The sequence below is a fragment of the Ochotona princeps genome, chromosome 5 (assembly GCF_030435755.1).
Source record: "Ochotona princeps isolate mOchPri1 chromosome 5, mOchPri1.hap1, whole genome shotgun sequence".
Lineage (NCBI taxonomy): Eukaryota > Metazoa > Chordata > Mammalia > Lagomorpha > Ochotonidae > Ochotona > Ochotona princeps.
In genome coordinates this window covers 40561412-40586478 of record NC_080836.1, presented here as the reverse complement: position 1 = coordinate 40586478, position 25067 = coordinate 40561412, and the positions used below count along the sequence as shown (strand labels likewise).

The 25067-nt window shown below is 45.7% G+C and overlaps 1 protein-coding gene across 7 annotated transcripts in view; it reads right to left on the bottom strand.

The window, feature by feature from the left end:
* Positions 1–25067, bottom strand: part of TANC1 (tetratricopeptide repeat, ankyrin repeat and coiled-coil containing 1) — a 240347-nt gene that overhangs the window by 121818 nt on the left and 93462 nt on the right. For 6 of the 7 annotated variants that reach the window (XM_058664514.1, XM_058664515.1, XM_058664517.1 and 3 more), the window contains one exon: positions 2636–2821. In XM_058664514.1, the coding sequence (XP_058520497.1) occupies positions 2636–2821 (186 nt within the window). Of the gene's footprint in view, positions 1–2635; positions 2822–9848; positions 10030–25067 lie in introns of all 7 variants that reach the window. The other variant, XM_058664516.1, reaches the window with a different exon arrangement.

Sequence of the window (25067 nt, the reverse complement as noted above, 5' to 3'; positions counted from 1 at the left end):
AGACACTGTAAAAGAGTATTGCTTTGGGTTTGATGTATTCTGGTCCTGTCATTTTTCAGCAAGCATCTCTGCCCTTAATGTTTCTTTTCTGATTGAAACTGCCGAGATAATGAAGCCAAATTACCACTGTAAGCCACTAATTGGCTGCGGCAGCACTGCTCTGTTAGCCATATCTGCTTATATCTGCTTAGCTGAATTCATTGCCATGTGGCCCAAAAACATCCAATGCAGACAATATTTTTTTCAAGTCATTAAAAGGTTGAACGGCACAGAACGACTAATTCATTCTATTTGCAAAGCCCTGCACAGAATTTATCAAAACTACATTTCAGTCCTTTACAGACAACCTCCAGTACATTTTCAACACCATACCCAATTTCCCTGCCCATACGCTTATAGTGCCCATGAAACCTTTGGGAAGCCATATTTCCCAGTTTTTCATGGCATTCACTACTACTCCAGGTTTCCAATGAAACAGACAGCAAATGTGTTAATAAAATTGTATCTGAAGGGCAGTATTTCCTGGATCCTTCCCCATGTTGATGTCTTAAAACCCAGGCAACATCAGTTCATTTGCAATAGTGCAGAGAAGAGGAAGGAAAAGTTGTCCAAAAGATCCCATCTCTTCACTTGGCCTTGCCTTCAACTGAGGTCCCTTAAGGAGACATATCAGGGTCAGTGTTGTAGCTTGGTAGGATAAGCCACCAGCGTACAATCTGGGCTGTTTTGAAGCCAAGAGTCTAAAACTCCATTCTGGTCTCCCACATGGGTGGCAGGGGTCCAAGCATTTGGTCCATCTTCTGTACTTTCCCAGATTCATTAGCAGGAAAGATAGATCTGGCTTCAACCTGGTCTAAGCCTGGTCATCACAGCCATTTGAGGAGTGAACCAGTGGCTAGAAGGTCTCACTTTCCATGGTGTGTCTTCTCTGTAACTTTTGCCTTTCAAACAAACCAAACTCAGCTGAGACTTCTTGCTTGCCCTCAAGCATCAGGCCTGGGAGTCACACATTAAAGAAAAAAACCACTGATGCTGGTATCAAGCCCAGTGAGGTGGCTTCATTCAGGTGTAGCATAGGATACTGCAATGGAAGTTTGCAGGTGGGAGACAGATGAGGCCCTAATTCCAGAACAACATGGGCCAGTGGCATTTTATGGCCAAGCAGTGCAGGTGGGGGTTGCGGGGCAGGGTCTGTGGAAAACCATGAAAGGGTGAGGAGGGTGGTCTTGGCTAAACCAACCAGACAGGACTCATGCTGTGATCAGACACGCCTGGGGGCTGGGGATGGGGTAGGGCTCCTGATCAGGTTAGAGAATGACAGGGGTTTTGCTAAACTGACTTAGCAGGTTTGTTTGCAAACTAGAAAGTGCACAGAAGGCCCCAGGAGAAGGTTCAGGGACCTGACTGAATTTGATCAAAGGCTTTCTGTCATTCTATGCCCTACTTCCGGGAAATGCAATCAGGGACAGAGTCACTAACAAAGAGAAAGCGAAATGCTGTGCATGACGTTCAGCAGTGAAGTGACTGCAATCGGCCTTGCCCGGCGAGAGGGGCCACCGGGAACTGGGCTCCCAAGGACTGAGGAGCCTGGACAGCCACAGCAGGGGCAGCAGAGCCACGAGCAATGAGAGGATGCCCCAGGGACCTCCCCCAGCTTGACAGGTCAAACGTCTTGGCACACCTAAGCCTTCCCCAAGCTCCAGCTGATGACTGCATTGGAAACATCACTGCCCCCAAATTTTCATTAAAAAAAATTCTGGATCAAATTCATAACACTATTTCTAACTGAAGGTTGCCCTCTTAATTTTGCCTCCACACAAACCTCAAATTTCCATTAAATAAGTCAGAAATAATGCAGAAGTCTTTGCCAGGAACACAAACATCTCAAAGACCAGCAAAAACAGATACCAATTAATTTCACAGCTCCAGGGCACCTGTGAGATGAATTCCAAATATGTTTGCTCAGAATTGAAAAGAACCCCTGTGTGGCACTTGATGTAGAAGGTCCTAGATTATCCTGCCTTTTTGCAAATAATTACAAGCCACAGGAGAATCAAAGGACTTTAACGACTTACAGGCAACAACATTTTGGAAAAACTTTTCCTCACATTCTGTCCAAGTAAAGGAATATCAGACTTTTTCACTAACATGAAAAGTGGACAGCCATGGGCGATTGCCAAACCATACACGCGACCCCCAAGTCCCTGCACTCTGTTCTTTTGAGGGTCTGTGTTTTTACTGACAACTGAATGTACAACTACTCAAATGCTGATATAATCAAGTAATATACATGAGCATGAAACTCCTGGCAGAAATAAAGAATGTTGGTCCTCCACATTAAGGTCTTTAAACATACCTCCTGTGAATTTAGATGATAGTACTCCTTAATTCATCAGCAAGAAAGAAATTAGCTCATGGCTAATGCTAACATTGAGACTGAGACCTTAACTCTGCAAAATTGGAGCCTGAGCAGGCCTAACCATTTTAATATACAACTAAGCTATTCGTTTACGTTGATTAAAGCCATGTATTTTTAATCTTTTCCCTTTTCTCAAAAGTTATAGGGACAAAAACAAAACTTTCCCCCAGATCACAACTCGTGGCATGCGTGGGTACCGTTCCATGGCTTCTTTACCTGGGGACTTCTTGTTGGTTCTTGACTGCACCAAGTGAGACTGTCGAGGCAGCAAGGGTGATGAAGGCAGAGACATCGAGACACCTTTGGCCAGGCTCACCCGGCAGGTGTCCCCTTCCAGGGGAATGCTGCTGAGTGCAGAGTCACTGGGAGGTAGGACTGCCGGTGTCTCAGAACCAAAATCTCCTGGAAGACAAAGAACAGAACTCAGGTTAGACCACCTGTTACCAGCTCATGCACATTTAATTGCCAAGAGCCATATTCTTAGAATAAATTCCCATGTACCAGACTGAATACTTTTTAAAAGATTTATTTACTTGAAAAGTAATTAGAGAGAAACTGACGGGGGCGGGTGGGGAGAATTTTCCATCTCCTGGTTTAGTTTTCAACGGCTGACACTTAGCCAAATGCTCATTCGGGTCTCCCACATTGGTGGCAGGAGGCCCATGCCCTCGAGTCACCTTCCTTTGCTTTCCATGGGCCATTAGTAAGGAGCTGGATCAGAAGTGGAGCAGCTGGGACACTAACCAGTCCCATATGGGTTGCTGGCATTGTATGTGGTAGTTTTACCCAGGATACCACAGCACCAGCACCTGTGTTGAATGACTGAAATGCTATTTTTCCAATTAGTACTCTGAAATGTTTTTGCCAAGCAGGAAGAAGTCAAGCCTTATCACTCAAGCATTGATAACTGACCCAATCCTGTTGTGCACCACCCCCCAAAATAGGCCCAGAAAGCCACTGACCTAAGACTAGTTCAAGACCAAATGTGAAAGACCCAGAGAAAGGGTTGATTTCAGCACAACAGCAAAGGTGGCTTAGTGAGCTGACGCAGCTATCCCTAGAGGAGACGCATGTGCCGGAGGCCTTCGGGGCTCCTCTCCAGCAAGGCAAGCCCAAGGCAGGGGCAAGCCTTCCTCCACTCTCCTCTCTTTCACCCTATCTACTCCCTAACTCCTGACACAGATTCCACCATCCTAACAGCCAGCCACAAACCAAAGAACTAACACATAGATCATTTGTTGGCCAGCAGGCTCTTCTGGGTGTTCACGAACTCAGGGCAACCAAGATTACTCTTATGAAATTATACATTCTAGGACAGGCATGCCATGAACTACAAAGGATGCCAACACAGTGTAGACAGTAGGCCAAGGAGCCAGCACTGTGGCTCAGCCATCACCTGCAACACTGACATCTATATGGATGCCAGTTTCAGCCTGGGCTACTCCACCTTTGACGCAGCTCTCTGCCGATATACCTGAGAAAGCAGTGAACGCTAGCTGGAGTCCTTCAGTCCCTGCACTCATGTAGAGGTGACCTAGATGGAGTTCTAGGCTCTTGGTTTTTATTTGACTCATCCACAGCTGTAATGCCCATTTGGAAAGTGAAATCAACAGAAGAAAGATTTTTCCCGCCCTCTCTCTCTCATTCTGCCTTTTAAGTAAAGATTTTTTTTTAAAGAAAGTACATGAGGATACAAGACAGAGTACCTCATCTAGGGCAGCCTTACCAGAGCATGCAGCCAACTCTCAAGTACTCGGAGAACATACTTTCGGAAAACATACTTTGCTCCTATCACTCCTCTTCTCCTGGCTCATGTGTAAGAAGCAACAAAGTGGCACGGGGTGGGGGTGGGGTGGTTATTGCAGCATAAGAAGTAGAACTTCTGCTTGCAAGCCCAGCTTCACCTTTGGTCACTGGTTCATGTTCCGGCTGTTCCACACCTATGACCTGGGAAAACCAGCAAAGGATAATACAGTGGGCCTCTGCACCTAGAAGGGAGACCCCAATGAAACTGCTAGCTCCTGGCTTCCAACTGGCTCAGCACTCACCGCTGTGGCCACCTGGGGGCACGAACTAGCAGATGAAAGATTCTCATTCTCTCTCTCTCTCTCCCTCCCTCTCTCCCTCTCTGTAACTACTCTAAAATAAATCAATAAATCTTTTGTAAAGCAGTAAATCTTACCAAAAATTTTTTTAAAAAGCAAGGATGTACAGGGGAGAAGGTAGATCATCACCCTGACAACAGAGTCTTTACAAGCTTTCAACGACAGCACAGCTAGGGAAGACAGGAGTACACACGTCTTCCCCATGTGCACATCATCACACCATCACCGCCATGCCTTTCAACCTCAAAAGAAATCAAGAACCAGACTTGAAAAAAAGAAAAGCGAAGCAGAGCACAATGAAAGCTGCCCCGGCCAGGCAGGAACTCGATGTCCGCAGACCCCTGTGTCCAAGGCTTAGAACCAACAACTTCCCCGCGGCATCACCGGGGCTGTTCTCACATTAGGAGCCCTGGGGGAGGAGAGCCACTGCCTCATAGCCTGCAGTGAGTTCACTTCTCACCTCCACAGGCAGCCCCAAACCAGCAGAGCTGTGAGCAGAAAGGCGTGAGCTCTGCAGCAGACACTCTGGCAAAAGGAGAAGGATCCCTTCTGTCTCACACGAGAGCCAGGCATTGAATGCACCTTCATAAACCTGGATGACTAAAGATCCAGGCCTGGCCCTGGCACAGTGTGTCCTTGCCTTGCATGTGCTGGGATCCCATATGGTCATCGATTTGTATCCTGGCTGCTCCATTTTCCTTCCAGCTACCTGCTTGTGTCCTGGGAAATTAGTCGAGGATGACTCAAAGCCTTGGGACCCTGCACCCACATGGGAGACCCGGAACAACTTCCTGGCTCCTGACTTTGGATCGGCTCAGCTCTGGCCATTGTGGCTACTTAGGGAGTGAACCAGCTGATCAAAGATCTTCCTGCCTCTCCTTCTCTTTGTGTATCTGCCTTTCCAATAAAAATAAACAAATCTTAAAAAAAAAATCCAGCCCTGTCTGTCTCATTGACTGACATCTAAAGCAAAGAAACATATCACCTACATCCTTCCTGGGGTTGCAAAACAAGGACATTAGTGCAAATGCCCAAAGCACAGCCCTTATGGGAGAGGTCTCAGCTGCCCTGCTATGGGGCTCATGTGATCAGTTTCTCACTCACCCTGTTTCCCTATTAGGCACCCTATGGTACCACTGTCATCCACGCCTACACAGGAGCCAGCCTGGAATCTTTCAGAAACCTTGAGCCAGCGTAAGAAGCAACATGGCGGTCTCCATCTACTGTCTAACGATGAAACAGATCTTAAAGCAGCGGGAGACTACACCTTAACTTACTAGGACTGAGCGCCCCCTGCTGGGATAAGCCTGGTAAGAGAAGCTAGGCTGAGGTCTGCTTCCGCCCAATTCCAGTTCACACTGCCTGGCTCTCACGGCTAGAAGGTTGATCGTGGATGCTTAGACTAAAAACAAAGGAGTTAGCCAAGTATACCCAAAGATCTGAAGCAGCGGCCACATGGGGCTACACACACACACAGGAGGGGCGTGGGTGAGCTCTGGAGAGGTGATACATGTGTCCCACATGTTCTGAAGACAGCCACACTGTCCCATGTTAGCTTACTAATGTCCTTACACTGCCTGAATTACAGACCTGGCTACTCAGGCGGCTGTGGCATGGCCACAAAGGCAAAGTCTCCCCAGGGACACCCAATGATGATTCTTGAACTACAAGAAAAACAAATAGAAATCCAGGCTCCCAGTCTTTCAATTTGGGTGTGACGCAAAAGGAGGAAAAAAACAAGAGCATTTTTAATGACTGAGGTGATAAAGCCAAGATTGTTGCCGAGAAAGGTTTATTTTCTTAAAGACTTAAAATTCCCAAACATTTGAGTCAAGAAAAACTAGAGAACAAAGCGTAAAAGAAAATTAAAGAGCTTCCTAATTTCAAGTCTCGCCTGTAACGTTTGTTTATATCAAGTAAAGTAAATATTTTCCTTCACTGCCAATCTAACAGGGATGGATTTCCAGAGCAGGCCAGATCCACTGGGCCCTGCAGCCTCCCAGCAGCTGGGCTGTGGCACCAGGTGGCCGGCGGGAGGCTTCTCCTGTGGATTCCTTCTGAGGACCCACTATGCTCCTAGCTGCAGACCCAAGTTTTGTTCAATGCACTTTTCCAGAAACATCAAATGCCAGGTGTCCATGATAAAGGTGCAAAGCTGGGAGGGAGGCTCTGTGGGCACAGCACTGTACAGCCGCAATCTGGATCCTGGAGCTTTCTAAGGGCATGAGGACAGGACAGTAAAGTCACAGAAATCCCCAGCATATTCCATGTCACTAAAGGTCCCTCCATGGGTCCACAGCAGCCACGCCACACCAGAGGTCCCTCCTCGGGTCCACGGCAGCCACGCCACACCAGAGGTCCCTGCATGGTGTCCACAGCAGCCACGCCACACCAGAGTCTGGCCTACTGCACATTTGTCAGCAGATGCTCACAGGGGTCTGGGGGGGGAGTACGGAGTTTCACAGCAACAGTGGCAAGGCAGTGACATTTTCTCAGTCTTGAACACACATTGCTTCCGTTGAACGTGGACCTCTTTCACTGCCTACTCCACTAGGGAATGGAGGGGACCCTTGTACCCTCCCCCGGTCCAAGGGCTGTGGGCAGCACTAGTGCCCAGGCCAGCCCTGGCGATGCCCACTCTCCAGAGTACACAGGTCCACATGCAACTGCAGGCCCTGTGCAGGCTGCCTTCCGTGCTGCTGGAGGTGCCTCCCTACCCGCCCCTTCCCCACACCACGTATACACCACAGCTCCATCTCAGAGATCTGCAGTCCCAGCCCTGTCCTGCACCAGCCATAGCCTAGGACCCTCGAGTGACCAGCTGGAGCGTCACTGCCTGCACACTGTCAGGATGTCAACGTCATACTGGGTCAACACACATTTACTATAAAGGGCTTGTCAAATAGCAGCAAAATGACACACAGCCTTTCTCTTTTATACACACACACACATACATGAGTACATTTAATAACTTGCAAAGATAACATGGATAAAGTCACCCAATAGGGCACTTGTAAACTGGCTATTGGTAACAGCTTTTAATGCTAACATTGCTTAAATATCGCAGATTGTGAAAAGGACTCTCTAGGCACAGTGGAAGAAACTGCAGGCCTGGGAGATGAATGTATAAAGACCCTGAGGTGGGATGTTGAATCCAATGCTACAGACCAAAGTACAGAAAGGACTGGACCGAAGCAGGGTTTAAAAATCCGGAGGCCGGGAGAGGAAGGCGAATGCGTATTTCAGAAAGGGAGGCACTGGGAAGGCCAAGGGCGCACTTCGCATTCAGGTAACTAGGTCTGCAGAGGCAGGAAACGAGATTTCCCATTTACTGTGCCTTGCGGCGAGGAGGGGATGGAAGCTTAGAGCAGACAGGAAAAGGTGCTCTGCTTAATCCGCTCCAGAAAACGGGACAGGCTCAGTGCTCGGAACTGGGCCACTCAACGCATGAGGGTGTCTTATGAGCAGGTCTCACCTCAGGCTGTACTAACATTTCTTACACATTTTCCATCATAGGATTTCGTAATCACGCCAGTCATGCAGGTTGCCAGAAACCCAGAGGCTTGGGAGCGATTTGCACACTGTGCTACAGTGGCACTCCTGGACCTTGCAGACGGCTTTCGGAGCACTTGGGAGTACTCCGAGCTGTTTCATGTCTTAGGTGATCTCTTGGTATGCAAGCAGAGTCCTTGGCGGTGAAAGCACATTGTCTAAAATGAAGTCAAGAGAAATGCACCCAAGAAAATACTTTTCAACCCTATTCACAGAATCGCAACCCACTCCCAAATAGCACCAGTGAAAGGGGAGACACAGTGGACCCCTGAGGGCACAGAAAACCTACTAACAGGACCAAACTCCTCACTTCCAGAGGCCCCTCTGGCCAGTTCTAGATAACGTGGAGATAGCACCCTCATATGCTATTCTTATTGCCCTGTGGTTACAGAACCAGGTGTGCTCCACCCTGAAACAGAGGAATGCACGGACTTGGCAGTTCCTAATTGTCCAAGTTTGAGCAAGGTAGATAGCCTAGCAGATGAGATCCTGGGACACCGACAGCATTGTGGCATAGTGGGTAAAAGCTACCACCTATAATGCCAGCTTCCCAAACAGGCACGAGTTTGAGTCTTAGCTGCTCCACTTCTGATCCAGCTCCCCCTAATGACCTAGGAAAAGCAGTACAAGATGATTCCAAATGTTTGGCCCCTGCCACCCACATGGGAGACATGGATGAAGCATCTCTCTCTCTCTGTCTCTTTCTCTCATGAGTAAGTAAATGTTAAAGAGACAGACACTAGGATGACCCCATCAAACACTGAAGCGCCTCACTTTGAGCCCAAGCTCTAATCCAGATGCCACCACCCTGGCGGGCAACAGACGACTGGCTGCCATGTACGAGACCCCAGCTGGGCTGCTGGTTCCTAGCTTCAGCCTGGCTCACCCCTGGTTGCTGCAGCCCCTTGGGGAGTGAAGCAACTGATCAAATGTCTGTCTCTCTCTCTGCCCCCTGCTCTTCACATAAATACATATTTTAAAATTTAATTGTACATGTTTTTCTTTAAAACATGTCACCATGCAAAAGTTTCTGTAATCTAAAAAGCACGGCCAGGGGGCGATTCAGCACAGTGATGTAGGCATGGCCTGGGAGGCTTGTATCCTATTGACGTGCCTGGGTTTGAGTCCCACCTCTGCTTTCAGGCCAACTTCCTACTAATGTGTACTCCTGGAGGCAGCCTGCAGCAGCTCAAGTGCTTGGGTCCTGGCCACCCAAATGGTAGACCCAAATTGGGTTCCTGGCTCCTGGCATTGGCCTGGTCCAGTCCTTGCTGTCATGGGCATTTGGGAAGTGAGACAGCAGATGGAAGTCCTCTAGCTGGCTGGCTCTGGTGGCCCTTTCTCCATCTCTTTTCAAACAAAAAATATTTAGCACATACGACCTCAGAAAAACTTTGAGCACCACAAAACCCCCAAAGCACACTTCAAAATAATAAATGTTTTCTTGTAGGCAACAGGTGAGGGTTAGGTGTTTTGTACACATCATCTCATCTTTTCAGAGGAGGGAGCCAAAGCATCGAAAGAAGTGGTGTGTCCTAAGGTCCCAGCACATGACAAGGGCAAGTTTCAGCCTGTTGTAGCATCTGCTGAGGCATGGTTCAACCAACTGGACACACTCTAGTGTTGGGCTGTGCAGGCCAGTATCGCACTGCTGGTGTGTCTGGATCCAAAGTGTGCTGCCTAGGCACTGTTGTCTTTTGTGGAAGCTTGGAAGATAGGGATTCAACATTATGTCACTTTGTATACTTCAGGGGGAAAACCAAAAATAGCACCTGTGTAATGTAGGTCTTCGCACTGCCGGGCCACGATGAGAAGAAATCCATCTCTCGTCTGTGTTCCCTTTCCTGCCGGCTGCTTAATTAGCTCCCTGTCACTGGGGAGGCACCCAGGCCCCATGATCATTCATTCTCCCTCAGTCACACCTTCTGCTGTCGCCGTACAAGTGAGGCGGATCTGAGACAGATGTTTAGTCATCAGCACCCTAAATAGTTCCTTCCACTTCCCTTGTCCCTGAACATTCGGTAACTCCTGAAGTCTTGCTTGCAGTCTTGTTTCCCTTCCACTACTGCTATGGGGATGCTCCAGTCTAGCCCGGATGAGGGAGGACATGGCCGGCAGGCGAGATGGAAAGCATGGGAAGCTCACCCAGGCAGCCATGAAGGCTTCTGTTGTTCAAAACAGCGATTCCCAGGGTTGGCACTGTAGTGTTGCAGGCTAATGTGCTGCTGGAAATGCCTGCATCCCTTAGCAAAGGATCAGTTAAGTCCTAGCTGCTCCACTTTCAACACAACTCCCTGGTAATGTAGCTAGAAAAACAGAAAAGGTGACCCAGGGCCTCTGTCACCCATGTGGGAGACTTGGAAGAAGCTCTAGCTTCATTCTGGTCCAGACCTAGCTGTGGCAGCCATCTGGACAGCAAATCAGTAGGTGCAAGACAGAAAACTGATCTTTTTCTGTGTGTATGTATGTCTTAACTTTATGGCATTTTGCCTTTATAAGAAATAAACAAAATCTTTAACATTCCATTCTTTAAGTGTATATAGAAACATGTCAGTATACTTGTGTATATGAAGACAGACACGTGCACATACTGTATGTTTATAAATATATGTAAACAGACAAGCAAGAACATGTATGGAGGGCTCTAAAAGGATACAAACAGAATGAGGGTCGGTGGCCACCTCTGCTAAAGGGGAAACGTTCAGTGACGAGCACAGGTGGGAGGCAGAGACGCTGAGTTGGCTTATACTGTTTTGCATAAATATTTAACTTTATATTCCCGAGGAGTTAGCCAGGTGTAGAGTGGAGAGGCACTCTAGGCTAAATGGGCCACCCACTTGGCCTGACTTGCAAAGTGGGTGGACATAAAGCTCTGACTGCCTGAGTACGCATGGGACACGAAGGCAACCAGGGCGCCAGCGGCCCGTGCTGGAGGTGCGGTACTCCCACTCCCCTCCCTGTGCTCCATGCCCAGCTCCACGTCACCTCTGTGTGAGTGGCAGGGTGTGAGTACACCTGCAGACAATGCCTGCTTCCTTGGGCACAAGAAGGAAACATGAGAGCAGCCAGGGAGGGAAGAAAGAGAGAGAGGAACAAGGAATGTATGGGATGACAGAGAGAAGAGCAAGTGGACAGTATAAGCGAAAGACATGAGACAAGACAGCAGCAAGGAGTAGAGGCAGAGGGAGGGAGACCAGCCAGGCGTGGAGGGGCGGGAGGGGGGAAGTGGTAAAAGCACAAACTCCTTGTTCTGTTTAAAACAGCATTTGCCTTGCAGCCCGGCAAGGCCTCTCTCAATACCCTGGGAAAATATCTCTCACTGCAAAGCATTGAACAGAAACAGGCACAAAACTAGACCAAAGGGAAGGGGCTCTAGGAGAGGCAACGGGTCCCCGGGAACTCTGAGGAGAACAAAGGAACATCCTTTGCTGTGACCACACAGGGTAACCCACAGCAGCAGAGCCCAGCCCACAGTGAGGGGCGAGATGTGGGATCCCTCCCTGACCACATGTGCCTCAGATCTGGGTAACACACGCTGATTCCAGATAAGCCAGCTCCCCGAACCATCAACAGTGGCAACTGGAGAAACACATAGCTTGTTAGTGGAAGGTCAGGGAGCATCTTAGGGAAGAATTAAAGAAAGAAAACCATGAACAAAATGCAATGGACTGCTCTGTACCCCAACACCGTACAGGAGGCTGTGGCTTCCAGACTCTACGTGGTGTTCCTCTAGAATCTTTAACAGGTATTAGAGACAAAGAGTAAAGACAACAAAAGAAAAGCAAGGACATTTCAAAAGTGTTAACAGCATTAGGATTCATATTTCACGCAGTAAAGTAAAATTAACACCATGGAGCTAAGCATTGGGTACAATGTCTAAGACACCACTTGGCATGCCAGGTTCCCATTCTGGGTTCAAGTCCGGGCTGAACTTCCAATGCTGGCTATCCGGACAAATGCCATCTGGGAGTCAAGGATGGATGGAGTTCCAGGCTCCCTGCTTTTGGCCAAGCCCAGCTCTAGCTGTCGTGGGCGTTGACTAAGCCAATCAGTCAATGGGAGATTGATATCTCTTTCCCTCTCCCTACCTTTCAAATACAAGATGAATTAAAAATTAACACTGTAGAATACTCAGCTGATTACAAAGAAAACACAAAAGCTTGAAGAGATTTTTCACAAGGACAGAGAAGAGGCAAACCTTGGTTAACACTGCACACAAAGATTACAGTTATACAATTATTTCTGAAATAAGTTTTAAAACCACTTGTGCACTGAAGATTGTAGATTTAAAAAAAAAAAAAAAAGCTACCATGCTCCAGGTTCTTTCCCAGAGGAGTAACACACACCTGGACTCCTCTGGGAAAGCTTCTAATTTCAAGTTCAAGAAAAAAAGATCACAGGCATCCAGGAGGCATAAAACCAACGTTCGACAGAAAACCAAGGCTTTGAAAAGAGCCTGGACCCACCAACCCTCACACTTGGGGTTCTATACTGAGATGGCATGGTTGGCACAGCCTACGCAAGAGGACTGTCTCACAGTTCTGCAGGTGTACCGCCACGGTCAAGCAGATGGCCTTGTGCACAAGTGGCCTGGGAGCTCCTAGCCGGCGTCTGGCCCAGGCCTTTGCCCAGTTTCTGGGGTTGTTGGCAGTCTCCTGACATTCCTTGGCTTGTGGATGCACCACACCGATTTCTGTCTGAAGCCAGCATAAGATGCTCCTCCTGCATCTAGGTCTCCTCTAAGGACACGAATCGGGCCCGGCGCAGTAGTCTAGTGGCTGAAGTCCTTGATTTGCACATGCCGGGATCCCATATGGGCACCGGTTCTAATACCAGCTGTTCCACTTCCCATCCAGCTCCCTGCCTGTGGCCTGGAAAAGCAGTAGAGGATGGCCCAAAGCTTTGGGACCCTGCGCCTGTATGGGAGACCCAGAAGAAACTTCCGGCTTCAGACGGCTTACCTCCGGCCATTGTGGCCACTTGGGGAATGAACCAGTGGATGGAAGATCTTTCTCCATCTCCTTCTCTCCATATGTCTATCTGCCTTTCCAATAAAAATAAAACGAATAAATCTTGAAAAAAAGGACATTAGTCACACTGGTTCAGGGCCCACGAAACCTAAGAGGACCTCACCTCAACGTGATCATATCTGCAAAGACCCCATTTCCAAATAGGGTCATTTTCATAGGGATCCAAGGGTGGGCCTGCATTTTTGGGGGTAAGAAACAATTCAACTGACAACACTTTTTTTCAGCATTCCAAACCACCAGCCGAAAGCCACAGCCACACAGCCAGCGGGAGGGAAGAGCAGCAGCATGATCAAGTCCCAGTACAGCAGCACCAAGTTTCCATCATGTGTCACCTCAACCCCAAAACATCAGCTCCTCAGAGATTCCGAAAACCCATTGTCTATTTATGCTCCTGAAGGAAAAAAAAAACCAGTTCCTGAAGAATCAAAATTAACTACTGAACAATGGGGCCATTATGATATGAGGAGAATAAGCGGCAAGAAAGTCAGTAACCCAGGCCTGGCTATCCAGCACTTCACTCAGCTGTCCCCCCTGCATTCCTGTCTCATTCAGGAAATGTACTTCCTGAACCACATCCCTCACCCCACAGTGCAGAAAGACGGTGTGAGCTCATCTGGCAGCCTGTGAGATATTGCCTTGCCGGAACTTGCCGACAATGGCTCACATTTTTCACATGACTGGGATGCTGCCTCCCAGCACAGATGACCCAGCACAGATGACCACAATGACCTCCGTGGCCACGGTCGATAGCCAAGCAACTCTAGTTAAACAGGCAAAAGGGCAGGGAAGGAATTGAGGAAACAGAGTGCATGCCTTGTGATCAGCATCTTTTTAAAACATGGGCTACACCTCTAAGGAGCATCAACCATCTTTCCGTGCCATCTGAATATGGGGAAGGAAGTGCAAGCAACCCCAGGCTGGAAGTCGTGATGGTTACTCTCCAGGGTTGAGGCAAGAAGTTTCTCCTTCTTACATGTTCTGAAACTTTCTCATAATCAGGACATTATTTGCTAGCAAACAATGATTTCAAATGTGAATTAGAATCCATATATCTTCTTACCTCGTCAGCAAGCTACCTTCCACTCCACTCAGTCCTCCTGCTGGCCATTTGTCTGGCTCACACTGCCCCTAGCTCACTGACATTTGAAGATCTTCACTGTTCTCACAAGAAAGGTCTACACTGGCTTCCCAGAGGCACTATGAAGCTCAAGGTCTAGCACCCTCCTATGCATGTCTCTAGGAACTCGGCAGGCTCTCTCCCAGCCCTGCTTGTCTGTACTCCATCCTCTCTGCCTTCCCTCCAACCACAACCCACTAACGCCTTCCATAACAGTAGCTTTCTCAAAAAACATCCTTAGGGGTAACGTGAGTGAAGATCAATGTAGGGGCACGAGGCTGCCCATCTGTAGCAATGGCACCTCAAGGACAGAAATCAGCCACCATCTCCTAAGCCATTTTCTATCTGAATCACACATCTAGCCCCGTAATTACCACTGGAGTTCACTTACTCCTGAACTTCACGTTAAGTATCCACATAATGTGTCAAGATTTATGTTGAGTTCTGTCTTAACTCTACAAATACAAGGGCTCTTCCAAAAGTTCAAAGAAAATACATACTACGTACAAACTATGCATGCATTTTAAAAATAAACTAGTTTTTAAATTCCATATTCTATGAGCTTTCTGAAGTACTTTCATCTACCCATGCCCACTCCAAGTACCTGGGCTAATGATGATGAAGCTTGTAGTTACTGAGCCCTTATTTTGTGTGCCAGGCACCTAACTAAGTATACACATTGTCACTGTACCAAGTAGCTGAGACAAACTGTTTATGAAGGAAAGAACTACTTGGCTCACTTGATGATGATCTAATCTTTAAATAAGTAAAATCAAACTTTGACCGTGTCCAGGAGCCACTGGTAGAAGGCAGAGGGCCCACAGAGGAAGGGATCACAGGGCAGTTCAGACAGCTGAGAAAGGAAGGCTAGACCCAAAGTTTTATGACATGCTTCTTATAAAAACTATCTTCGGAGGACAAGCCCCCAGCAACCTAAGAGTCCCACCAGGCCAACCTCTTTCAACACATACTGGTATTGGAATTTGAGGTCTTATGTGAATTTGAAGGACAAGGCATACTCAAATCACAACATAAGTTTGTTTACGTATTCATACTATTGCCTCTGAAATTGACGCTGTCACTCCTCCTTCTTTCAAATGAGGAGACTGAGACTTACTGGAGAGCAGTAAGAGGCCTCAGGGCCTGCAGTCGGAAGAACCCAAGGGATTCGGCTCCAGGGTCAGAACTCCTCTTTAATCACACTGGCGCATCAGAAGGTCACCCTAGATACTGGGTTCCCTAACCAGGGTGCAAACAGCACAGCACAGTGTTGGGCGATCCAAAAATTTTGAATGCTATCCAGCAATAATTTAGCAAGGCCTGTTTCCCTGAATGATGATCACCAGGAACATTCTGTCATATTGGACACACTGACATTTTGGGGGTGGAAAAATAAGTGAAGGGGAAAAAAAGACTTTGAGAACAATGCCATCACCAGTGCTCCACCCCCTCACTCACTACTGAAATCCACACCCCGGCAGTTTCATCAGCAAAGCTGTCTGCCAACAGGCCTCGGTACAAGAGAGAGAATAAAAGGGAGCTGTTACCATTGATTGCATTTCAATTCCTTACAAGGAAAATAGGATCCATAAACATTTTCAGAGAAAAAAAGTGGTCCAGAGTTTTAGGGACTTTTAAAACTTCCTCCCCAGAAAAACAAGTTCTAAATGACAACACAACTGACTCAGTTCACATTTTAGAAAGCAGCAGATGAAATCAGTTGTTTACATGGGGCTGTGAACAAGATTCTTTGCAGGGCTGTGTTGAGGGGCAAGGAACAGGGGAGACCAGGAGATGACCTTGCCTTTTCTCTATCTTGCTTGTGTGGATCTTACTTTATTTGCCATTTCCTTGCTCCACCACCACCACCACCACCACCACCACAAACAAAAAAAGCACTGCTCAGTTGTCAAAACAACAGCCTCAATGACATGTCTGGTAAAACAGCTTAGCAACAATGTCAATATTGTCTCACTACAGCTAACCATATTAACATTCCACTAAAATTATGATTTCTCAAATGTAAAATGGAAAGCAAGTTACTTCATTCATTCTTTATCAACCTGAGGGGGGGAAAAGGTCTCTAACAATTTATATAAATGTGGCATATAAACTAAACATCAACAGTGCTTTCAATTGCTGTTCCTTTTTTTGTATCTAACTTGTAAATGTAAGCCTGAAAATAAGCTACTGTTGACAAGCAATCAGCATAAACAAGAACCAAATAAAATACACTAACAAATCGCTTTGATCAAATTCTGTGCTCCCATCTTATTTCTCAACAGATTCCTTTCACTCACAAGCTTTTCTGTATTAAATTCATCTTTATGAAACTGTCAGGAACAGGACTTTCTAGATAATGGGGAACAGCCCTCCCCATTAGTTCCCAAGGTCACATACATGGATCTCTACATGGCCAGCAAGCACTGGTTCTGCAGAAATCCAGGAATAAGCCCAATCACAGTGGCTCCCAGTCCTAGTAACCATTCAAAAATCATTCAAGCAACTGGTCAGTCAATAGCTGTGGTGGGAATCCCAGGTGAATCAGCCAGATTTGAGAACCACTGTACTGCACCACTGACTAAAGCTGAGGGGCACAGAGTCCCATGCGTGTTACACCCTTGAATGCACCCTTCTTCACACACATACAGACCCTGACTCCAGATCCTTGCCTTCTGGCCTCTTATCCCTGCCCCGTTCCCATCTCGTAGCACATGAGCATGCCCTCTCAGCAAGTGACACTCTGCTAGGACATGCCTACGAATACAGCCCTTTCCTCCATCTGCACCAGATGGGAGAGCGAGGGTTGTCTGTTACACAGACAAGGAACCTAAGGAAATAAAATGATCCAAGATGTCACCATTTAGGAAAGTCTAAAGCAAAGTCAAGGCCAAGAGGCAGAATGGCAAAAAAATGATCACAAATTATAGCCACAGCAAACACCTCTACAAGGCTTACCAAGGTCCCGGCACTGTTCTAAGCACGTTAGCTCATTTAACCCTCAGAACCCAAAGTGGAGAGGACATGGGACATCACTGTTCCTCGATTTCCACGGAGAGTGGATTCTAGGATCACTCACTCACCAATCCCTACGACACCCAAACCAGAGGCTGCTCCAGTCCTCATATAAAATGGCACAGTATATGCACATAGCTTAACCACATCCTCCCAGATTATTTTTTTTTAAAGATTTATTCATTTTACTACAGCCAGATATACAGAGAGGAGGAGAGACAGAGAGGAAGATCTTCCGTCCGATGATTCACTCCCCAAGTGACTGCAACGGCCAGTGCTGCGCTGATCCGAAGCCGGGAACCTGGAACTTCCTCTGGGTCTCCCACGCGGGTGCAGTGTCCCAATGCATTGGGCATTGGTCTGTCCTCAACTGCTTTCTCAGACCACAAGCAGGGAGCTGGATGGGAAGAGGAGCTGCCGGGATTAGAACCGGCGCCCATATATGGGATCCCGGGGCTTTCAAGATGAGGACTTTAGCCGCTAGGCCATGCCGTCGGGCCCCTCCCAGATTATTTTTTAAAAATAGCATCTGTTGGGCCCGGCGCAGTGGCCTAGTGGCTAAAGTCCTCGCCTTGAACGCGCCAGGATCCCATATGGGCGCCGGTTCTGGTCCTGGCAGCTCTGCTTCCCATCCAGCTCCCTGCTTGTGGTCTGAGAAAGCAGTTGAGGACGGCCCAATACATTGGGACACTGCACCCGCGTGGGAGACCTGGAAGATGTTCCAGGTTCCTGGCTTCGCATCGGCCCGTTGCGGCTCACTTGGGGAGTGAATCATCGGACGGAAGATCTTCCTCTCTGTCTCTCCTCTCTGTATATCTGACTTTGTAATAAAAATAAATAAATCTTAAAAAAAAAATAGCATCTGTTTATCTAAAAGACAAAGCACAGGACACAGGCAGAAACAGACATCTGCCATCCACTGGTTCATTATCCAAATGGCTGCAACAGCCAGGCATGGGTCCAGCCTAAGCCAGGAGTCAAGAACTCCACCTGGTTCTCCCCACAAGGGAGGCAGGGGCCCAAAAAATTAACTTATTTTCTATTGCCTTCATGGCACACAGAGCAGCCAAGTCTCACGTCATCACTCCAACAGGAGATGCTGGCACCACAAGCAGCAACTAAATCCAGAGTGCCAGTCCCCTCCCATATACTTTAAGTCATCTCCAGTACAATGTTAATGCTATGTGAACAGTTGTCATGTCTACAGAACAAGGAAACATCTATATATTGTTCAGAACAGCTGCAATTTCTTTCTCCAAAGATTTTTGATCCAAGGTTGGTTGAACCCACAGATGCCAAAGGCCTACCACCTTGCTGTGATCTCCATTTCACGGATGGCAAAAGGAAGCATATTAAGGTCAAGTAACTGAAGTGGAAATAACACCCAAGGAGCCTGTCAGCTGTACTACCCAGCAGCAGCTTCTGGAGGCAGTAAAACTGGATTCAAACCCTGACTCTGTCGCTCAATGACTGTGTAGTCTCCCAGGGTAGGTCTTTAAACAGTATTAATAAGCTGTGGAATGTGTGAGGTAACTATTTATAAGCATCTAGCCTACTATCCAATACATACCAAGTATTCACCTAAAGAAATATTTAAGTACAGATTTACTTCCTAGTTTAATTTTTGCTTATTCTTTAATATCTGGAGTCAAGAATAGAGCTCTCTGCTCTGCCCCATTAACATCTGACTGCTAAGAATTTCAGTATAAACTTAAATATCTGCATGCATACATTGTGTTTTCTTGTTCAATGGGCATTTCTCAAATACAAGAACACTATGTGGTTTACCAAAAAATCCTCACAGCTTCAACATTTTATACTCAATATTACAAACTTTTCATCTGGCCATCATAATTTTTATACCACACCTTTTTTACAGGTGCAAACAAACAAAACTGAAGTTCAGCAACCTAAAACTAGATCAGGCACACTCACACTGGGATTCCTACTACCGAAGTGTGTTGAAAGCAAATCGACAGAGCTCTTGTTCATCTTTAGATCAGAAGGGATTTGAGGGACCATTTGGAGAGTTCAATAACCATGGTAACAACTTAATGGATACAGGAGAAAAAAACCTCCACAAACTCTAATCTTCAGAATCTGGGAGCTAAGAATGTAGCTCTGAGAGGCTTAACCAGATTAGCAGCATCAGAACTCAGACACAAAGGAGGGAAATAAAGAAAGCTGACCTTCCTGAAATTATGGTTTGTAACCGCTCAGTCAGTTTCAACATTGAACTTTACAGAATTAATTCAAAATCCGTCACTTAATCCTATCAAAATAAAGGATGACTTAGATGAATCTGTTTTGGTATTATAATTCAAAATGACACACAGCACATTTGTTTTGCTTAAAACTTCAGCTACTAAGCTAACAGCTAACCACTTGCCATGACATTAAAATAGTTATTGAATCCATCAGAAAAATAGTTAAATGGAACAATGTCAGAAAGTTTTTATGCATTTCAACAAATACTTACAGAGCACAAATTATGTGCAAAGCAAGGGCTAAGCAATTTACAAACATGAATTCATTCAGACCTGATCACTAACCCAGGAGGCACAACCAGGTCAGGTACTTTGTTCAAGTTCACACAGCAGGTTAAGCCATGTGGCCATGTTACAAACTCTGTGTGACTGCAAATGGTGAACATACACACAGGAGTATGTGAAAATTTATTCTAAAGAACAGTTTAATTAAAATAAAGAGATGCTAAAAATTTGAATAAGCAAGTATCCTCATATATTGCTGGTGGAATTGCAAATTTAATATCACCTTTTAAAATGATAATTTTACAAAAACTAGTAATGAACAAGTCCCAGTAATTTTTCTAAAAGTACAGGCTTTATGTACAAGGAGAGTCACTGTAGAATTGATTTGTAAAGACAACAAAAAGGATATAATGTGTCCAACAACAGGGGAATAATAAATTATAGTCCATCTGCCCCGTGCAATACTGAACAACTTCTATTGGTATGAACTAATATGCAAACACATCTAAAACTCCACATAATTTACAGAATAAAATGCATTTGAAGCTGTTGTGATGCAGTGGGTTAAATCAATGCCTACCAAGCTGGCATTTCATACTGAAGTGCTGATTTAAGTCCCAGCTGCTCCACTTGCCATCCAGTTCCCTGTTAATATGTCTGAGAGAGAAGTGTAAGATGGCCTGAGTGCTAGGGTCCCTGATCCCCATGTAAGAGACCCATGGAGATTTCCACGGAGAGTAGATTTTCTGGCTCTGGACTGTGGCCCGGACTATGGCCTGGACTGTGATCTGGCCCAGCCTTGGCAACTGTGGCCGTTTGAGGAATGAAGAAGCAAACAGAAAATCCATCTAACTCCGCCTTTCAAGTAAGTAAAATAAACAAAATCTTAACAACAGCAACAATAAATATGTTAGAGAATAAAAAGGGAAACAAAAGAAATAGTAGTGGTGTCTGATCTTTACTTTTCCACTAATATCCATGCATAGCTTTTGCTTTTGCCATTAAGTATACTTAACTACTACCAATACGGATTAGTTGAAAGGCTTTAAAAATGGTTTCTGAATAGGATAAAATTACAACAGCTGGAGGAATATCAAGGAAAACTTGGCTTTAAGAGATAAAGATATTATCAGTGTCTTTGGTTAGAATCTCAGAAACTATCCTCTAGCAGAAACTCTAAAAAAAGAAATCTCAAATATCCCTGAAGAGAGAAACTATAAATGAAGTCTACCACCTTCTATCTTAGAGTGAGAAAACATGGAAATATGTTTTCCTTTATATTCACACAGTTCATCAGCTAAAAATAAAAGCCAAAGAAAGAGTAAAAACAACCAATCTGGAGTCACAACAATCATTTGACCCCTTCTTTGCTTTAACTAAGTGATTGTGCGTGGTTGCTCAAGGCTTTTTCCAGATAGGTCTTTTAAAAAAGACACTGAAAATCTCTAACATTGCGCTAGATATAATGTTTTAAAAATTTCATTATTTTATCACAGTTTGGAAACCAAAAGCATGGAGCCGTGCTAAGAGCCTGTTTCCATGAATACACAACTCATTACTGAAGAGCTGCTGCTGGCTCTACCGCTGCCTGTGGTGAGCCTTCCAAAATGTCAAGGGAGGGCGAGGCGCCTACACTCCCTCGCTGTACAGAGAGGCACAACACCACTGGATGGTTCATTTTAGTGGCTTCCCATGCTCTTAGCTGGAGTTCTCTATAAACATCTTGAATCTGAGCCAATCAGAATAGTGTATTTCTAGCCTTGGCATGAATGTGCCACTTTAACAATGCACTAAGACGCTTATATCCATGAACAGAGTCAGCAACTTGAGGGAAAATTCCCCTAATGAGTGACATTCTAAGAAAACTCCACTACTGCACAACAGGGGTCACAGTTGCAAGAGCAAAGAACTGGCCCGATAAGCCTCTTTCAATGTCAACTGAAAAAATAGACATGAAAAGGCAAGCACAGAAGAAGCATCAATGATCATGAAATAAAAGTATCTACCAATCTCAAAAGCTGAAAACAATGGAACGTATTTTAACCTATTTAATTGGCAGAGTACTCACAACCACAATACACTAAATTCTAGCAAGAGTCATGGGTTGGGCAGTTAATGTAACAGCTAAGATAGCTGTGTCCCACACTGGAGGCCCTAGGTGGGACGGATGCTTGGTTCGGGCTTCTGACTCCACTGTCCTGCTGTTGCAGACCAAGGCAGGAGGCAGTGGATGGGTCACATCATCAGGCCCCTGTTGCCCCGAAGGGAAAACTGGATTATGTTCTGGGCTCCTAGCTTCTGTTGTCCTAGCCCTACGCAAAATATGTATGTGTATGTTTATACACAGACATACATACACACATACATATATTTTAAGGATCATGCAAGCAGATGTACTCACATACTGCTTACACAGCTGGTAACCAATACGTCTTTTCTGGAAAACAATGTGGCAAGAGCTTATAAAAAGCTCATTTCCTTTTACCACAAATTCCACGGCAAAAAAACAAAAATCTATTAAAGCAATCAGAAATTCACAGAAAAGAATTATTTTCTGGAGCATTTTTTACCCCATGGAAAAAATACTGGAGGAAAAACTAGGCCCAAATCATAGCATGCTAGTACAATAAAATATTAGACATTTTGCAAGGATTAAATTACATTATATATAAGCATGATAAAGCAAAAAGTACATAATATCTCAGATTTTCTCCCTCAATTTTTTCCAATATTTCCACATTTCCTACCATGAGCAAATGCCATATTGGGTACTGATTCAAAGACCAATATTTAGTCCTGATTTTCTTCTGGAGCAGAGATCTTAAATATAATAAACATTGTAAGTCACTAAGTATCATGGCAATTGTACTGACAGCTTTTTTTCCCTTAGTAGTACATAAAATAATGATATACTTTATAATCAGTAAAATAGTGTAATTAAAAACAATCACTTAGCAGTTGGTAGCATCTTAAAATCACACGCAGGCAGTGGCTGTGATACGGCAGTCCTTGTGTGTGCAAGCCTGGGCCATCACTTGACACAGTAAACACAACTGTAGGCCCTTCCAGCTTTCAACACACAAACCACTGATGAGCCACTGTGGAAGGAAGACGGACTCCAGATTGGATCTGAAAGCCTTCCACTAAACCTCTCTTGGAGCCTGTGAGAGAGTGGTAACATCAAACGTGCACCTGCAGCTGGAGAAAATGGAGAAAGATACAAAAACACTACAGCCCCAACACACCACAGCAAGAAGACAATGCAGTGTGGAGAACAGACCCCACAAGTCTGAACGGGAAAATAACAGAGCACAAGTTTTTAAAAATACCTTAACCCATATACTTCTATTCTTTGAGAGAGAGAGAGAGAAATAATAAAAACAAATTCCTCTAAAGTAGTTCACAAGAAATCTTAAAGTATTATGGTGATTTGATAGCAGCTTTTTCTGCCTTTGAAGTGCATGAAATAGTGTGTTTTACAACCCAAGACTTCTGGCACTTTTACAATACAGTTTTGAGAATGTACTATGTTCCCTCACCTCACTTCCCAACTTCCTATGGTGAATTCAGGCCCAAGTATGACGGTTTATAGATGGTGAGGGTACAGCCCTGCAGATGGGACTAGAACTCTTATGGGAAGAGACCATAGCACTCACTGATGCTCCTCTACATGAGCCCATGTTGGGAAGGCTGCCCCTGCCGGCCAGGAGGACGGCCATCACCACAGCCTGACCATGCCAGCACTCCCAATGGCCACCAGCAGCATGAGAAAGCAACTTCCTGCTCAGTTTATGAATCCAAGCAGATTACAAGATGTAATCTTCTGTATCAAAATACTTCTGACATGTAGAACTCAGAAAGCAGTTTTCTAAATAATTTTAGTGCTGCCTTGACAATTTGATTCTGGGATGGAGGGAAGAAACAAGCTCTGGAGATGGAAGCTGCAGCTCGGGATGCTCTCATTGCATATCAGACAGCCAGTTCAAGTCCCAGCCCTCCACTTGTGATCCAGCTTCCCACTTACATGTCTAGAGAGGCAAAGAATGATAGCCCAAGTACGAAGGTTCCTGCCACCCATGTAGGAGATTACAATAGCATGGTTGGCACCTGGTTTCCACCTGCCCCATTCCACCACTGACTTTTGCAGGTATTTGTGGGGGAGTGAACAAGCATTCGTCTCTTGGTTCCATCATGTTGCCTTTCAAGTGAATAACAAACCTACTCTTAAAAAATAAACAAGGGGGCCCCCTGCACAGTAGTGGCTAAAGTCCTTGCTTTGCATGTGCCAGGATCCCATATAGGTGCCGGTTCCTGTCCCAGCTGCTCCACTGTCCAACCAGCTCCCTGCTTGTGGCCTGAAAAAGCAGTAAAGGATGGCCCAAAGCCTTGGGACCCTGCACCCATGTGGGAGACCTGGAGGAGAGGAGATTCCTGGCTCCTGGCTCCAGACTGGCTCAGCTCTAGCTGTTGTGGTCACTTGGAGAGTGAACCAATAGACGAAGATCTTTCTGTCTCTCCTTCTCTGTGTAAATCTGCCTTTCCAATAAAAATTAATAAATCTTAAAAATAACCAAACTCTCACAGAGAAACTATGTGTTAACCTACAAACTGCTCAATTTCAGAAAGTGAAAAGCATAAACAGCAGCATGCAGGTGTGCTCTCCCATCCTTATCCTGGAGCTGGTATCCAGGCTCTTGGCCTCTGTTGTCAGCCAGTTTAGCAATTTCCTAAAACTCCAGATGACAGCCCAAACCATGACAACCCTTGTGAGTGCTCCATGTCGGAGACAAGAGCAACTCCCAAACAGTCTGCACTTGAATGTAAGCTGCCTTTAAAACAGGAAACTCCTGACACTAAGTTTTCTTTATTAAAACCACTAGTTCAGAAGCATATCTGATCATTACACCTAAAGCAGGATGTTGCAGTCACCAGCACACAGGACAGCAACTTGGGAGTCCACACTGCGACTTTAATGGCTGCTATGTTTTTGCCAGCCTGCCACCAAAGGAAGCGCATGGGAGAGAGGGTGAAGAGACAAGGGTCCCACTTCCCACCTCTATCAAGGCCATCACTGTCAAACACAGGGCAACTGCACGGCCAAAGTCCTCATCCCTTGCACACTCTGATAAGAAACAAAGTTCATATCAACCTCTACAAAGTAAGATTCCATCAAGACCAAAATCAATGGTATCCTATCCCTGCCCCAAAAGCTTTATGTGCCAGTAAGTGAGATGAAATCAAGTTTTTTACACTTTTTTAGAAAGAAAAATTCTAGAATTCTAGTTCTGGGAGGTTCAAATAGGTCTCATGGAAACTGAAATGCCAAGTTTTCCATGG